The sequence below is a fragment of the Temnothorax americanus genome, unplaced genomic scaffold, assembly GCF_048541705.1.
Source record: "Temnothorax americanus isolate GAGA-0224 unplaced genomic scaffold, ASM4854170v1 Scaffold60, whole genome shotgun sequence".
Lineage (NCBI taxonomy): Eukaryota > Metazoa > Arthropoda > Insecta > Hymenoptera > Formicidae > Temnothorax > Temnothorax americanus.
Genome location: NW_027509752.1, coordinates 408,288 through 426,117, shown reverse-complemented (window position 1 = coordinate 426,117; position 17,830 = coordinate 408,288). Strand labels below are relative to the sequence as shown.

The 17,830-nt window shown below is 34.9% G+C and overlaps 2 protein-coding genes and 2 long non-coding RNA genes across 5 annotated transcripts; 2 read left to right on the top strand and 2 right to left on the bottom strand.

The window, feature by feature from the left end:
* The first annotated feature begins 203 nt into the window (after positions 1–203).
* Positions 204–4,295, top strand: LOC143905408 (T-cell immunomodulatory protein). Of its 2 annotated transcripts, none has more exons than XM_077420833.1 (3): positions 204–357; positions 1,137–2,673; positions 2,931–4,295. In XM_077420833.1, the coding sequence occupies exons 2-3, from the start codon at positions 1,156–1,158 to the stop codon at positions 3,192–3,194; spliced, it is 1,782 nt and encodes a 593-aa protein (XP_077276959.1). In that variant the 5' UTR covers positions 204–357; positions 1,137–1,155; the 3' UTR covers positions 3,195–4,295. The 2 variants fall into 2 exon arrangements, with proteins under 2 accessions (XP_077276959.1, XP_077276960.1); XM_077420834.1 differs by having other exon boundaries at positions 223–344.
* Positions 3,250–6,423, bottom strand: Cdk5 (cyclin-dependent kinase 5). Its single transcript, XM_077420839.1, has 7 exons — positions 6,246–6,423; positions 5,936–6,024; positions 5,439–5,632; positions 5,266–5,353; positions 4,711–4,882; positions 4,291–4,502; positions 3,250–3,777 (listed from the first exon to the last, which is right to left on the bottom strand). Exons 1-7 carry the CDS (start codon positions 6,280–6,282, stop codon positions 3,670–3,672), a joined length of 900 nt encoding a protein of 299 aa, XP_077276965.1. The 5' UTR covers positions 6,283–6,423; the 3' UTR covers positions 3,250–3,669.
* A 2,409-nt stretch (positions 6,424–8,832) lies between these two features.
* On the bottom strand, positions 8,833–13,190 carry LOC143905390 (uncharacterized). The gene is made up of 6 exons (XR_013259179.1): positions 12,722–13,190; positions 12,172–12,630; positions 11,874–12,080; positions 11,463–11,790; positions 11,047–11,383; positions 8,833–10,888 (listed from the first exon to the last, which is right to left on the bottom strand). It is a non-coding gene; the product is annotated as an uncharacterized LOC143905390 (long non-coding RNA).
* Positions 13,191–14,384: 1,194 nt separating this feature from the next.
* LOC143905405 (uncharacterized) lies at positions 14,385–17,602 on the top strand. Its single transcript, XR_013259184.1, has 3 exons — positions 14,385–15,567; positions 15,817–15,948; positions 16,559–17,602. It is a non-coding gene; the product is annotated as an uncharacterized LOC143905405 (long non-coding RNA).
* Positions 17,603–17,830: the final 228 nt, after the last annotated feature.

Sequence of the window (17,830 nt, the reverse complement as noted above, 5' to 3'; positions counted from 1 at the left end):
ATTCAACTTAGTTATGACGTCATAAGTCACAAGTGAGAATTATCTGAGTTTTGATTGGTTTTGATGTAAATGGAAAGCAGCTATTATATACAAGTTTCACATCTACAAATGTAGCGCGGACGCGGACGCGCACCAGAATGATATTTTATCGGCAGTGTCGGAAAATGAACATGGCTACGTAGTACCAATTTCAAAATACTGGCGGTAGTGTACAAGTGTACAGGATGCGCTGCGGAGTGCGGAGTGCGAAGTGCGGATGCGGATATGCATTTATTGCATTTGTGGCTGTCAAATATGTCGAACACAGTGATACGCAGTGAGCTAATACGTTGCACAGTAGCGTAGTACGTTCCTCAGGTATATTTATTTGTCAAGCCCGTCATATTCTTCGGTTATCATAATTTGTGAACGAATATCGCGGAAGGCTACCGTCTTATTCCGTCACCCGCGCTCATTCGCAGTTCTCCATTATTATTTTCTAGGTTAAATGCACAGATAAATGAGAGTGATGTCATTTACTTGGTGTTATTGATGTTATTACTCATCGAAATTACAAAACTGCAGGCAAAATATTATTTTTAGAAATTCACGTTGATTGTCCGAGAGAAACGGTCGTTATAAAGTAAATGTATTATATTTTACTGCTCTCGTAAAACCTGATTTCGAGAGGACTGACAAATGAGAGCGCTATCGCTATGCTCTCCAATAATAGTAATTTTCCACAGCATTGATTTATCATAAATCAAGTTAACGACACTTCTGACATCGCTGCCATTATTAATTTAATATCATTAAAATTCGTTTTTTTTTTTAAGACGAAACTAATACTGTTACAATATAGAAAGTTGTGCTAGAAACCTCGATACAAAGGCACCAATCATATGTTTCAAAAATATGTACAAATTTTTTGGATTAACTGTTCCACTTATGGATCTTGATATCAGCAATTTCGCTATATGACCAGTTTATATCTTTCTGTTTTTTTGTCCAATTATTTGAATCCAACCATCTATTTGTTGAATTACTTATGCATTTAAAATTGCACCATTGCATTGTTAGATGAAATGCCTTAATGCTGCATCAAAATAACATTCCGTTTTGTTACTGTGTATTCTTAAGATACATAATTATTGCAGATCATTCGTTGGGATGTGAATGATGCTGCGGATTCGAACGTTTGTTCACCTTGTCGCGCTCGTCTCGGCGGCGAGTTGCAGCGACATAACACCCGCCGTGTTCGGGAACGTGTTGGACGGCATGCCGGCGGCGTTCGGCGATTTCAATTCCGACGAGTTAACAGATGTGTTCATGCTGCGCAAAGGTGGCCAGACAGTGGAGATATTCTTGGCGGCTGAGCAAGAACCTCTGCTGCGACCTAAGCCGGATCTGAGTTGCCCGTTCACGGACCACGTGACCAGCGTGGTACCTGGTGACTTCGATGGCGACGTCTTCATGGACATCCTGGTGACGACGTTCAACCGCGATAAAAAACTCACGTATGCGCACATACTGTGGGGCGGGAACGGCCATCTGAACTGCAGCGATGAGTGGAATCCCCTCATAGAGATGCACGATCAGCCATTAGCGGTGGACTACAATCAAGACATGATAATTGACCTTTTTGGGGTGGACAAGCACGGCAGAAGGATGTTCTGGATATTTAATGAGAATAGAACAACTCCACGGGCCGTAGAGATGCTCAAGGATAATTCGATGCCGCTGGAGCTCGTGAGAAATCCGCACTCGAACGCTTTCCTGGATTTGAACAGCGACTTTCTGTCGGATCTCGTGGTAACCACGAAAAAGTCCTTCGAGATATGGTTGGGCACAGAACAGGGATTCGAGTTTTCCGATGAGATCGACCTTCCATATAATATATCGGTCGATAGAAATTTTAAAGGGGAATTCGGGCAGACTCTCTATCTGGACGTCGAACTGACCGGTAAGATGGCTCTCCTTCTGCCACTGTGCTTCGATCAGGATTGTACCAATTGTACGATAATGATGTACTTGAACGGTTGGCACAATTTGCGTGTAAACTTCCGTGACCCCAACAATGTCTTGTGGGGCTTCGTGAAGCCCAATGGTCATCGTTACACGGAGACTATCACTCTGCGCGGCGGCGACTTCAACATGGATGGCTATCCGGACTTACTAGCGACTCTGCAGTCTGCGAAACAAGCGCAATCGTTTTTATTGCAGAACGTGGCGTGCGATAACTGCGCCGGCTTCAATCGCACCTTCGACGTTAAGTGGCAGGCGTTGAATCCGTTCTACAACGAGACCGCGATGGCAGTATTTTACGACTTCTATCAGGATGGCATCCTGGACGTGATCCTGGTTGAATTCGATAAGACGAACAACGCCTATCGCACCGCGGCGTTCAAGAACAGTTTGGACTACGACGCTAATTTTGTCAAGGTGATGGTGCTCACTGGACGCACCAACAGCATGTATCCCATCTCACCGGGTTCGCTCGGCAAGAAGAAAAGAACCTACGGCACCAATCTGCCGGGACCGTCGATCGCGTACAGAACCACCACGCAGGATGGTAGTCCTCGCAACGCGATCGCTGCGCAGTTACCCCAGAGCGCACACTTCTCTCTTAACTTACCGTACACTACCTTCGGTCTGGGAAGAACGCCCAATTTTGTGGATGCTCTCACGATAGGGGTACGTGTGAAAAACTGTAAAAGCGCTTGTCTTTTAAAACTGCCGTTAATTACACCAATATGAATTAAGATTGATATGAGATTAAAAAGGCTCCGTTTTTCTTTTATAAGTAGAATTATAATTTAAGATGATACACATACATAACAGTTAATTACTAATGCAACATTAATTGCTTCTGATTACTGGTGTAACTTGACTTCAATGAAATTTCGAATGACGTTAAAGAATAATTTAAAAATATATATTTTCTTTTTCAGGTTGGCGGCAAGTCGCGAGAATGGCCGCAGATTATTCCGAATTCCCAGATGGTCGTGATACCGAATCCGATTGCCGAACCATCGAGATGGAAGGCCCAACTATTCGTCACGCCCAGCAAGTTAATCTTACTGAGCGCGGCCGCCTTATCTGGCACCTGCGCTTTGATCACATCTCTGATTCTCGGTTTGTATTGGAAGGAGAGAAGAGAGGACAAAATCGAGAGGCTCCAGGAAGCGCACAGATTTCACTTCGACGCGATGTAGAGAAGTGAATATAATAGGGGGAAAAGGGGGGGGATAAGATAATAATAATTAAAGCTTATTTAAGATATCGATTTATTGATATAATAATTTAATAATAAATAAATCGCGCTTAATATCCTATTCAAACTCGCGTAAAATCCTCATACTCATCAGTCGCGACTTCGACAGCGTACGAAATGCGTCTTTTCTTTCCATCAACCGTAGTTTTTTTTTTTTACTTTCGATACGAAGAAGTTGCCGCCAGAGAGTGAAATTAACAATTTATCGATTCTTGTCATTATTATCACTTTTCAAAATGACAAGACTTATCGGTGTCTTCTTTTCGTCGCGGGAGGCGATTGCCTCGTCCGAGCGCATAATATATATATTAACAAACGATCATTGCCAGAGCGTTTTCCTTTCCACTTTTTGATCGCTGCGCATCGAACGCGCCGTAATATGCTCTCGGTCGGTTTATGCTAAAAGGGATGACTCGCTATTGGCATCGGTCGTTCTTTATGGCAGGGTTCAAGTCGTTGAAGTACGGGTGTGCCATCGCCTCCTCCGCCGACAGCCGTAGAGCCGGATTACACACTAATAATCTCTATGAAATCAGAGAACATTATATAATCGATAACGGAATTTGAGATAAAAGAGCTTGTTAATGTCTATAGTCTTAGAAGATTTTTTTTATTATGTAATTTTTCGACATTCTATTTTCAAAAAAATGAGAGATTTAGAGAAACGATTTTCTACCTTTCAGATTTTTATGTGCACGATATTTTTAAATCACGGCTTGAATCGCAACATTGAGGTTTTATTTCTCTTGTATATGCGCACGCGCGCGCGTGTGTATACACGATTTAAAAAAATTATTTCTTTCTTTATCATTTATTATATTTAAACTTTGATGCTATTTTAAATCATCTGCACTCTAGTCCCATATTTTTTTCATTTCGTATTCTTTTAAGAGTTAAGTCGTTACATTATTATATTATAGATTTATTAATTTCATAAAGTTTGATTGCGCATATTGTTGATAATATATTTTATATACGTCAGAAATGCTAAGTAACTGCATTTATGTTTCAATGATTTAAAATAAACGACGATTTACCTGGAGTAAGTCTTTGCCTCTTGAAGGGAGCTTGGGTGTAACCTGTGCCAGTCCTTGCGTGGGATGATACTGTGGGAATGGTTTATAGTCAGGAAGCGTCGTTAAATCTGGCCACGTCTCCTCAGTCGGTGTGCCCAGCATTTTGAATATTCTTTTCAATTGATCATCTACATCTGATCCAGGAAAGAGCGGTCTGCCGGCGTTCGCTAATTCTGTAACATATTGAGACAAGAGATATCGATATTTTAATTTATATCTCCCAACAATAAACTGTAAAAAATTAAGGGCTTGTTTTGAAAAAAACGAAAAAGCTTAAATTTAATTAAATAAATTTTTAAAAATTTGTGCGTTACACTAATTGTAAAAAGTCTTGTCAACGATTGACTTTCCTTTAGGAAAAAAAAATCACGGGACAATTACCGGCGAATATGCATCCCGCGCTCCACATGTCAATGGACGTTGTATATAATTTCGCTCCGAAAAGAACATCCGGGGGACGGTACCACAACGTAACAACTTCCGCCGAGTAACATTTTACAGGAATACCAAATGCCCTTGCTAGTCCAAAATCAGCGAGCTTCAGCTCCCCGTTCTGCAAATAATTCTCTATTTAATTCAATACACAAACGTAAGATACAGTTGTAAGACAAACAATTTTCTCTGTATGAACGGAAATATTTGTGTAAATATATAAAAGAATATCTTGAATAGCGTTTTTTTCTACTGGGAAAACTGGTGCAACACTGGTGCTCACTGCAAGTGCAATTTTATTGTTCCAATATAAAAATCAGTTCACATATTTTCAGTGCTTAATTTTCTACTGACAAAAAATTTGTCAAATTAAATACAGTAGAACTGATTTTCACATTGAAACAATAAAATTGCTCAGTTGGCACTAGTTCGCACCCAGTAGAAAACGCTCTATGAAATATACATTAAACATAAACGTAAAAATCTTGATGGCTGTGTCTTTACCTTGTTGATGAGTAAGTTCTGCGGTTTGAGGTCTCTGTGCAGAACATTTCTGCTATGGCAGAACGCTAATCCTCTCAACAACTGATATCTGAAAGAGCGTGATTTTTTTTTTTGCGTCAGTCTCGCCCGTGGCGGGATAAATTCGGATATCTCGGAAAGCAAAGCGGACTTACAGGAATGACTTGACGACGTCCAGGTCAATCTCCCCATTAAGACTGTCGAAGTATTTCTTGAGATCCTGATCGCAGTGCTCGAACACCAAGGTGAGCTTCTTGTCGCTGTGCAGCACGTCATAGAGACGAACTATATTCTTATGCTTGAGTTCCTTCAGAAGACAGATCTCCCGTAGTGCTGACGACGGTACACCCTTGGGTAACGTAAAAGAGCACACGAGCGATAAGACGTTTTGATATCAAGGAGACCCGCCGCGCCGGCCTTCGTCGTGGGAATTTTATTTTCGACGCGACACGAGGCGAGCGTCGCGTTATAAATAAAGCGCGCGGGCGATCGATTAATTAGATTAATCGGAACGCCGGTGTCGCGGCAAAACAGCAGGTGGGGATTGCGGTCGAGGGGGGAGGGGGGGAGGCCGGAGGCGAGAGGGAAGAAGAAAAAAAAGAAGGTGGGGAAAGGGAGAGAAAGACAGATCACGATCACAAGCACTACCTACTTCATCGTCATCGTCCAGTCGCACCCGCTTCAGAGCGACGATTTCGTGTGTCTCGCGATTCTTGGCTTTGAATACGGTGCCATAAGTGCCTGGAAAATAAGAAAAGCCGAGTCGAGGAGAATTAGTAGCGTATGTACAACGTACGAGTAAACAGCACACAGAACTTATTGTTGTGTTGACAGAAAGAGCGAGGGGGACCATCGAGGAGGGGGAGGGGGAGGAGCCGCGGCGCGTCGCCGGACGACGCGCCGGGCGACGTCGACAACGACGACGACGAAGACGAATCGCGTCCAGGCCACGAAGAGCTCACCTTCTCCTATTTTCTCGAGCTTCTCATATTTTTGCATATTTTTGCTGATACCACGGGCGGAACGCGCACGCACGCACGCACTGTCGCGCACAGTGTCTCACCACTGCGCGCTCGCGGCACGACGGACAGGGACAGTACGGAGTACGGACACTCGACCGCACTCCGGATCCGGAGTACTCGGGACTGGCGCAGTGCTGCCAACCCTGGAGCCGCCAGGCGCTACCAACGCGTCACGGAAGTCACCGCGTTTCATCGGTTATTTTATATCTATTTTTGAACCATTTTTTCATCTACGCCTCTGCTTGCATTGTTTAGATTTCTTCCTCTGATGGAAAAATCTCTCACAAAAACCCCATACTCTAAATTAACTAACCATAGTTAATTGCTATGGAAGAATTGCTGTTAATCCCAACTTAATTATATATATATATATATATATATATATATATATATATATATATATATATATGTATATATATATATATATATGTGTCTCGCGATTTAAACAGAATTTAAATATATTTAAATTTAAAACATGTTTTCAAAGAACGACCATGACGAATATATTTATGTTTAGTCAATATTATACTCTTCAAAATTATCGAGATCAACTGCAGTTTCCTTTTTTTTAATTAAGCTACACACGAAATACAAAAAATGCGGAACAAAACAGAAATATTTTGATTATATATATTTATTTAAAAAAATTAACATTAGTAAAATTATACACGTAGATGGCCAAGTCAGCTCAAGAAAGAGGAATATTAAATTAATGTAAAAACAATTTATTTAAACAAACAGTACAAAAGAGAATAAAATAAATATTGAAAATCGAAATAAACAATTAATGTTATACCCATGCTACAACATCGAACTTGTCTGCTATTACTGCAGAGCGATTGATTATTTCTTTATTAGTAAAATTATTTAATAGAATTGACATTTTATATAAACATTTATTAATAATTATTCAATCAATAATTATTTTATAATTAATCGTTAGTCTTTACACGGTAAGAAATTTAAGTTTGTAATGATGATTCGATATGTCAAATTGAAAAAAATAATTGCAACGCTGCGTGGATCACCGTTGATAGCTACAATATCAATATTGTACCGTATATCATAATTACATATTCACACATGATATTAGAAAATATTGATATAATAAAATATGATTATGTCACTTCTCTCATAGACAGGACATGAAACGACCTGAACGGAAAGTACAGCATCTCAGTAGCTTATAACACGGCATTGCAATGTGTTATTAATAAGAATATTGTGTTACATAACATTGTATAATGATGAAAGTTATATGAAAAATTTTCTAAATGTTTTTTTAAATTGTTATAACTGTATCTGTATTTTCTTGCATCGTGTATATTGGTCTTCTCGTATCGTGTGTGTTGTTCCTCTTTTGTATAGTAAATATACTTGAGTAAATATATACATATATAAGGTCGGCATCGGAACGTCGCTCATCTTACAATTAGTTATGCGCGTCTTTTGGCTCGTCAACACAAGCGGAAAGAAGGCTACATTATTAGTTTTCGTCGACACGAAAACCGAGCTGAAAGTTAATTGCATTCTGATCCCGATCATTCAGTTAATCATAAAATGGTATAAAAGGATCTCTACGCACTATAATGTATTGTATAGTACTTTGTTCTTTTTTTGATTACGAAAATAATGTTTTTACAGATATAGTTCATAATATGTCAACTTATCCCGACAATGATTGAGCATTCATTATATCTAAGGCATATCCTTAAATATATGTGACAGAGCATGAATCATTTGGGTCTTGTTCCTTATAGGTAATACATATATATATAATAGAGAAATAAATACTTTTTTTCCCCGTGAATTACAAGACTTAATCCAGAACAGAAGATATTATTTCTATAACATAACAAATTATAAGATGTTTGGACTAGTAAACCAAACAAGTTTGTTTTTGCTAAATGCAATTTGTCATCTAAATGAATAATGTAGTGTAATAACTCATTATAGGCCAAACGTTTTTGACCTATAATGAGTTCAGCGAAATGTTTGACATTACATTATTGACATTTATTTAAATAACAATACGTAAATCAGCATAAAATTGTTTACTCTAACCCTAATTTACTCTCTTTATTTTCAATATATTAAACCTTATAAATAATTTAATTGTTAAATTACACATTAATTCTTCTTCAAATATTATATATTTACTATTACTATTTAACAATGAATAAATAATGATAAACAAAAATATCGAGGAGTGATTGACGCGCATGCATTTCGCAAATGTAGCTGAACGTCGTACTGTTAAAGAAAAAACTAGGAAATAACAATTTTCCAACAATTATGTATAAAACTTCATACTTTTACGAAGTATAAAAAAATCTGCCATTACTTTTAGCTTAAATTTATTTTTTTATTAAATTTTTTTTTAATTTTACACAAGTCCTAAATTCTGCAAAATAAATCTCTGATTTATAATTGAGACTCTAAAACCTGCACATCATATATATTTTTTTCTTTGAGTTTTCTTTATAAAACCGCGGCGCTTATTGTATAGAGAAGCAGAGAAAAGAAAAAAACTATTATTTTTAGTGTTCTATATATGTGCCAGATTACAAAAATTCAGATACATTTTTATTCTTAAAAAATACTGTTTTAAATACGTAAAGTCTCATCGTACTTGTGTAAAATTTAAAAAATTTAAAAACAATAAAGAAACTCAATTTGATCTAAAAGTAATGATAGACTTTTTTATACTTTGACATGAGAAACAACTGTAAAAATTTTGAGAAAAATTGGCATCTAATGTTTGCCGAGGTTTACTTGTTAGAATTTGTGTGGAATTGCAATACAGTCGCAGAAAAATAAAATTCTATTAATTAGACATATGTATGTAGTATCTTCAAAACAGTTTTTTTTATAGTTTTAAATTTATTAGTAATACAAGGCTAACTAAATTTATTTTATATCTATTTTTATATCTCTATCAGTTAATTCCTTATATTTAAGGATGTATATATGCACTTTTAAATGCTTTTTACGTTCTTAACGTACATCTTTATAAAGTACTTTTACGATTATATTCATTATTTTTAGACGTATAGAGAAGCAGCTATAATCTATGATGAAAAATTAAATCCTGTTATACGCAAAGTAGATTTGGCCCGATTAATAGGACGTGCAGTAGCCCATCAATGCTTTGATTATTTGATCAGTTCTTCCTCGTTGTCTCGCTTGTGGTTGAAGGTGGAAATTCTGACGTTATATGCAGCAGCTATACTCTTATACACCGCGTATTCACTCAAAAAAGTATTGTGAATTATCTCTTTCTCGCTCGTACAGTCACTCGCACGCGCACACTCAACCTTCGTATGACTCGCGTAATACTAATCGGCGAAGTATTTCACAATGTCGCGTATCAGCGCAATATCGTTACAAACCTTCCCCCCCCTGTAATTAATTCGATATAAGTCAGTATAATGATAAATACACGTTGTGTAAAAAATCTCGCAACTCGGTACTAATTGTTTTTCCCGGTAAATGCCATGAGCTTTATTTATTCTCAATCACAATCTCTATCGCGTGTTCTTATAGTAACTCATACGTATCATGCGCCTACAGATTAAGTGTCAGAACGTTAAAAGAAAAACGCCTTGCAATCTATCAAAAATCCGTACGATTAAATCGGGCTAACTACGAACTAATGCGGTTAATGATGCGCGAAAGTTTTATTTATATTTTTATTTTTACATATTTTCCAACCTTTGACTGCGTGCCGACTAGATTTGTCAGACTTGAAACACAGCTCCGGTTGGAATAGTAAAATTCCCTCCCCCTACACCTAATTAAATCGATTCGATTTAATTTTTGATGCTATATGCATCTAAATAACTGTAAAGAAATCATTGCGAAAAATATTACCTCAGCCAGAGTTCGAACCTGGAACTTCCTTCATTCCGTGAAGGTGTCGTACCAATTCGACCACGGAGGCATGTGGTAATATTTATCGCAATAACCTATTATTAGTTGTAATATTACGCGTACTTTTCAGCCAGCGTGATTTAATTAGGTGGAAAGGGGGGAATTTTACTACTCTAGCCGGAGTTGTGTTTCAAGTCTGACAAATCTAGTCGGCACGTAGTCAAAGATTGGAAAATATGTCAAAATAAACATATAAATAAAATTTTCGCGCATTATTAACCGCGCCGGTTCTTAGTTAGCCCGGTTTATTCGTACGGATTTTCCATTGGAACCTATACTTTAAATTTTAGTAATCAAAAACTATTTAAATTATCAGTAAAAACTATATATTAAATTATCAGAATGTATATATGGACACATGCGGATATCTTGTCTTCCATTGATTAACTAAGCGATCACTAATATTATAGAGATAAGCCTCTTGCAGTTTTGGACATTGTTCCAAAATAACGGAACATTTATCAGGTGTATGAAGATTCAGCTGGTACAAAGGAGGTGTACAAATATATAACTTTTTCAAGTTTTTACACTTTGCCAGTAATTCCAAATTGTGATCACTGAGGACAGTACAAAACAAACAAACTTCTTGCAAGTTTTGATAGGAAGAAAGTAATCTAAAGAAGCTGTCATCAGTTTCTGGGTATTTGTACCTTTAACAAAAATCATATAATTAGTACAGTATTTTAATTGCAAAGAGAAAATTCATATATTTTTTTCAAGATGCTTGCAAGAGAAGCAAACACAAATTTCAATAAAGAATACAACAATACGTATATTTTAAAAGAAAATGTAATATACACATACTCACAGCAAAAGTTTCACTTCTCGTAAATTCTTACAGTTAGCGAAGGCATTAATATCCCGAGATGTAAGCGAATATAACGTAGTTGCATCAGTAAATCTATTACTTCCAAGTCAACGACACAAATTTCCCAACTCTATTAGGACTTTGTCTAGGTTCATTAAATCGTTTTTAGAATACATTTTCAAATGTAATTCACGCATCCGTTGATTTTTTGGCAGTATTTTGCAAAGACGTTGCATTTCAATATGTGTATCGTGAAGGTTTAAATACTCCAAACCATTTAGCCTCTCGAGGTACAAAAATTCTTCGTCGTCTACGCAACAATGACTTAAAGCTAATTCTGAAAAAAAAAGGTATTAGTTATATGCAATTTATCCATAATCTTGACAATCATATATATGTATTATATAAACGCATACCTAGCTTTCAAATTTTTGCATATCTCTGAAATTTTAAGTAGAGCATGACTGTCATCAATTGATTTGCACCAAATTTTATCAATAAACTTTACGAAATTCTTAACATCAAAGTTTTTTGCGTTAAGATTTAACTATCGCAAATATTTACATCTGGGTGTAAAATAACAAAATATATCGCGTATATATATTTGTCAGGTACAATACGTATGTTCAAACGTGTATAGAGTCCAGGGTCCTGTATCAAATCATTGAAGCGTTTATTTACATAATTCAAGCGACATAACGTCATCAAATCCAAGTTCTTTAATATTATTAGTAGTATTTCATCCTGCAAAAATAAAATATAAAACTTTTATACACGAGCTGACATTGCAATAAATACTATTATGAGAAATAAATTTTTTAGGATACTTTAAAGGAAGCTCAGACAAACTGCGTGATAGCTCCTTGGATTCATCCGAAGAGAGTTTCATACTTTTTACACAATTCGAATGACTTTTTAATAAAATATAAGGTGAGTTTTTCTCTCCATGAAGTTGCTCATAAGCAGGAATTACTTTCTGAGAATCTTCTTTGCGTTTCAAATTATTCTTATAAAAAATCTTCCTTTTTATATCGCTGCAAATAGCATTCATACAAATTAATTTTTATTATTAAAAAAAATAAAAAAATATTGATTATTATTTAATATCAATGATTATTATAACACCTTTTACAAATAACGCAATATTCGGGAAAATTCTGTTGCAGTTGAACTATATCCAAGTGTGCATTTTTTAAATCTGGTGTTAAATTATGAACTTCCTCATGGTGTGAAGAGTGCATGCAGTTAATTCTTTTTAACAGATTAGTTAAACTCTCGTTAAAGCATTTCTAGGAAAAATCAATTCTGATGTACCGATAAGCATAACAGCGTCCAGTTTTATGTAAGATTCAAGTGGACTGTTTCTAAATACTAGTCTGAGCATTTTGGTTTTAAAGTTACACGGGTGCGATAGGGGTGGGGAAAATAATCTTGATGTCGGCGGCACAATCTGAGACGATTCATCCCACAACTTATCCCACTGATTATTAGAATCTTGAGCCAAAATTTGAATTACGCTTCCAGGATTGTATATTTCGTATATATCGTATATAGAGAGATATACAGCTTCGTGAAACTCGATATCTTCAAAATAGAAAATATAATTACACTCTCTTCTCAACAAAAATATACCTTCTTTAACAATATCTTATTTATCAATTCAAGTATTACATACCAATATATGTATATTTTTGTGATACTGCCAGAATGTAAATTTATTAATATACCATCTGATGAAATCATCTTTCTTTTGCCACGGAGATAGTGAGATATCGATCTCTTTCCTTTATATTAAAAAATTCAAATGTGCCAAATAGTCGAAAATCTTGTAGCACAAATTTAGATTACATTGTAAAAAAAAAACAGATAATACTAAGAAATACACATACTTCGACATTGCTTCCTGGTAGATGAAATAGTTCTCCATAGTTTGGTTTGGGTGGCCCAATTATGTTAGGGGCAGTATAAAATATAGTAAGACTCTGATGCCTCGTAGAAACAAATCTTTCCTTCACAAATTGATAAATGAAGTCAACACGTTCCTCCTCTCCTACGGATGCTCTGCCCACATAGGAATATCGACTACATCTCTCGTAATATAAAGGTTGACAATAAGATGTCATATTTTCTCTCTAAAGGAAGACAAAAAGATGGAGAATAATAATCCTTTCTTTTATAGCATATGCTAAAATGCATATATAGTGAAAGAAACCGGGTAAGTCGTCACAAAACTTATATCTCATCTTAATAGATTAAGTGGCATATTTTTATCTATAGTGTAGGTTACTCCTATTGTGTCAGTCGGTTGTGCAAAATTATTTGTTTCAAAAATCATCACGTGTGATGATATTTATGAGCACCTTTTAAAAATAGAATCTGGTGAGTAAATTTTTTATATATTATTGTCTCAAGATATTAAGTCAATCTTATTTTATTCGAGAGAAGAGAATATAGGAATTATTGATTTAATCTCAATATTGTTTTATTTTTATACTACTTTAAATTGTGATGAGATTAAACATGTCAAGAATATTTTTTGTCTCGTTATTAGAAATCTTTTCTGAGGGCGCGCCCTGCTATTAGGTCGAGCTAGCCGATTCCTCGCACACCGACTTATTTCGCCTTGCGTCTTTCTCTTTAGTTTCTCGCGATTTCGCGGACGCGAATTTACGCGTCTGGCGCCCAACAATAAAATTCGGTTAGTGGAGTGTCGGGGGTGCGAGAGAACTGCCGGAGACTCGGAGAGGCCTATCATCCTTCTCTCCTTTTCCCCTTTTGATCCGTCACACGGCCCGGACCGCTCCGGGAGTGAAAAAGACGTGACAATATATATATATATATATATATATATATATATATATATATATATATATTAATAATCTGAAATAAATGTTATTAGGCACGAGATCCGAATAACGATAAAAACGATCATATTATCAGCGGATCTTATGTCTAACAACATTTATTTCAGATTATTAATATTTCATCATTAACATTAATAATTAATTCAATATAATGATGCTAATAAGCATCTTTATGTAAATAATGCTACTGAATCTCATTTAAATCTACAAGGAATTTATTACTAAAAAGTATTCATTAAATATTATGATAATTTACCTTATATAAACAATTTATTAGCATCATATTTAAAATGTATATTTTATACTAAGATTAAGATTTTTAAGATGCAGCAGCATCATTTATATAAAGAATTATATAATGCTCGATAGTATTGATATATTAAATTGATTATCAATTTAATGATAAATTATTTATTAATTAAACAAAATGAATATTGTAAGATTTGTTAATGGTGATTTCTGCCATTATTTAAACTTACATTGAATAAAAGTTATTAGCCGACTTATCATTTAAACTTGCACACATATACTAATTGCCGACTTTTGTTCTGTGCATAAACATTGTGTGCAAAAAATAATTTAAGTAATAAAATTATAATATATAATGATTATGATAGACTATGGTACGAGCTTTTTTCGTAAAAGAGAAGATGTCTTTCGTTTCCTTAATAAAATTTATTTCATAACCTGTATTGTCATCTCGACTTCTGTTTTAACGTTATTGCTACGGAAATCCGTCACAATTGTATTGCAACTTCGGGCGCTACAAAGTCTATTTTATTGTAAAAAAGATATGCGAGTGATTATAGGTGATGCACCGAAGTCAACGCAATTGTGAACAACCATGCGCGCCTGCTCGAATGGGCAACCCGCCGTACCGGCTATCATCTTGATACACCCTGTAGCCCTGTATGACAGTCAGATACTATCATAAAATTAATTATAGATTTATCAAAGAAATACTTAATAATTTTATGTAACTTAGAATAAATTTTATTAAAACTATTTTGAAAATTAAAGAGAAAAGACAAGTCAAATAATGATAATTATAATTTCTGTCAAATTATATTAACGTAAATTAAAATGCGAAAAGAAAGTCACAGACTCTAAAAATTTTCGAAATAAGAATTACATAGAATGTCGGTCAAATGCAGAAATAAATAAAAATATATTTTACAAAACTTATTTCTTTACGCTTACTTTATTCTTATATATATCCTTTTCATTATTTATCGAGTAAATTGTTTCGATCGCAAAGTTCACGAGGACAACACGTTCATATCGCACAAAAAACAAATAAAAGCTTCGGGGAGGAATGTATATTATTATCGACAAATACGTTTGTCCTCTGCGAGGAAGAGAACTAGTTAAGAAGCAACTCGGATTCGACACTACCTTTTGTCGCCTTAATTCTTTACGTGCATCTCAAGTGGTTTTTCAGATTTATGTCAAGTAACTTTTTATTTTATATTCATGTCTTCTCTAGTGAGTAAGAAGAGGAGGAAATTGACAGTGATAAAGAAAAGAAGAAAATTGATAAAAAAAAGATGCCTTGTCATCTCCAAATCCGGAATCGACAATAGAGAATGTCTTGTCATTTTCTTACAATATTGTCCGCCCACTTTTACGACGCGAGGATCACTCCGATTCCAAATGGGTATTTTACATTTGATTAATTATAATTTCAAAGCTTAATATACACAGTGTACACCGATGGGTATGTGTGACAGTATATATCTATATTTGAAAGTAGTTTTCAGAATTACATGGAAGAAATATTTAAAGCATTCGAATGTTAATTCAATAATACATATTAAAACCAATCTTCGCGATACGCGGTGTACTGTAATACATTCGGAAAATGAGAAAAATGCAATTTTGTTAATTTAGTATTTTATTTTTATAGACGGTAATTGAAAAGGGCTTTAAGAAAACAAAACCAGAGGAAGAACAAAAAATCTCGCGCAGCACACTCACATCGATACTGTCTCAAACAAGAGAACACCAATTTGGTGTTTTGAAAACATCATTACATAAGGTAATAAATAGCATAATGTTTAATTTAACGTTACGCATCATAACTTTAAATAAAAATTGACCAAATATTCAAAACTGTTGCTATCAATTTCTCAAAGCTGCAATAATGTTAAAATTCATAGATTTCAAAATCTACGCAAAAGTTCGAAAAAAAAGTTTGAATTGAAACCGAGAGACGTTGAAAGGCGATTTTTCACTTGCGAGCAGCTGATTCAAAGGCAACAGAGAAAGGGTTTTTGCCTTTGAATCAACTGCTCGCAAGTGAAAAATCGCCTCTTTCAACGTCTCTCGGTTTCAGTTCATAAGGCACCCAATTGCCTTGCTTTTGAATCATGGATTTCAATCGTACGGAAACTGCTTTATAAAATAAATTTAATTCAATATAAATCTATAAAATGTAGAGTGAAATAAGCTTCAGACCATATAAATTAATGGAAATTCCAGAATTATTTTAAATAATGATTTATTAATGTTACACGAGAATTATAATACATAATATATGTATATCTAACTTTGATCCAGGCATTGGCATTGTAATTTGTAATACACAATATTATTAAAGAATGGCTTAAGATAATCTTTAATCGTTTCTTATTAACTGATTGTTTTAGTACCACATAAGATCAATCACAGGTGAGGTATTCCGTATATATCTGAAGAGTCTGAGCAAGAAACAACGAGCAGTGTCAAAGCATGTGGCGTGATCTACACTCTGCTACAGTTATCGAAAAAGCAAAAAAAGAAGGGCCTGAAGGGAGTAATAGCAATCTCAACGGGAAATTTCGCTCAAATTCTCTGCTATTACGGAAAGAAATTTCGAATACCAGTGACTGTTGTGGTGCCGACAACAACGCCAGATGAAATAGTCCGGATGTTTCGAGATTCATCATCAGGATGCAAATTCACGAGTAACAGTACACGTCGAGGGTAACAATATGCTTGAAGCTCATCAATTCGCTTTGAGCATCGCCAAGACAAAAGGCTTGGTTTATATTGACGGGTATTAAAATATAATAAGTTAAAATATCCTCGTTATAAAATAACATTTTTGTTAATTACTTCCTGTATGCGATAAAATCTCTATTATTCAAATTTAGTCAAATTAAGGAACATTAATTATTACATAACATATAAGAATATTTTATTATCAATGAATGCATGTTTTGTTAGCAATTTTATCTTATTTTTTTACTTATCCAACAATATGTTACGGATAGGATAATAAGCTTATACAAACCAACAATTGATCGGGTCAACGTTTCTTTTAAAAAAATTTCGAAAAATCCCCTATTTTTGAGCGTTTGCAACCAAAAATGTGGTTAATACGGACACGGTTGATGTGCAATTTACTACAATGCTGAATGAATCTATTATATTGCTAAATCGATATAGTATTTTGTTCTCAAAAGAGATACAAATGTTTTGTTATAAAACATTTCATACAAACTTTATAAAGAAAATAGCATATTAATAAAACTATAATAACAAATAACTAACAATTTATTACAGCTGTACCTTATTTTATTCACTTGCAGTTCTATTATCACATATGTTTTACAATCCCAACAATAAAAATATGTTTTAACATCGTGTTGTAACATCGTGTATCGTCTTATGTACATTATATATAAATATTTGTATAAAAATATGAGTTTGCGAAATTTTGCATTAAATTACTTTATCATCTAAGCGTGGGGTAACTTCCTCGTTATATCTCCCATCGAATTCGTTTTCAAATCGATTTACATTCATGATTTTTGTATTAATCGCGTTAAGCCACAGTAAAGAAATGCGGTAAAGTAATTTTCGATTAACATCTTCTCAAGTTCACATGGAAATTCGCATACTTGTGAGAGTTCAAAACAATATTCGCAAACACTTTG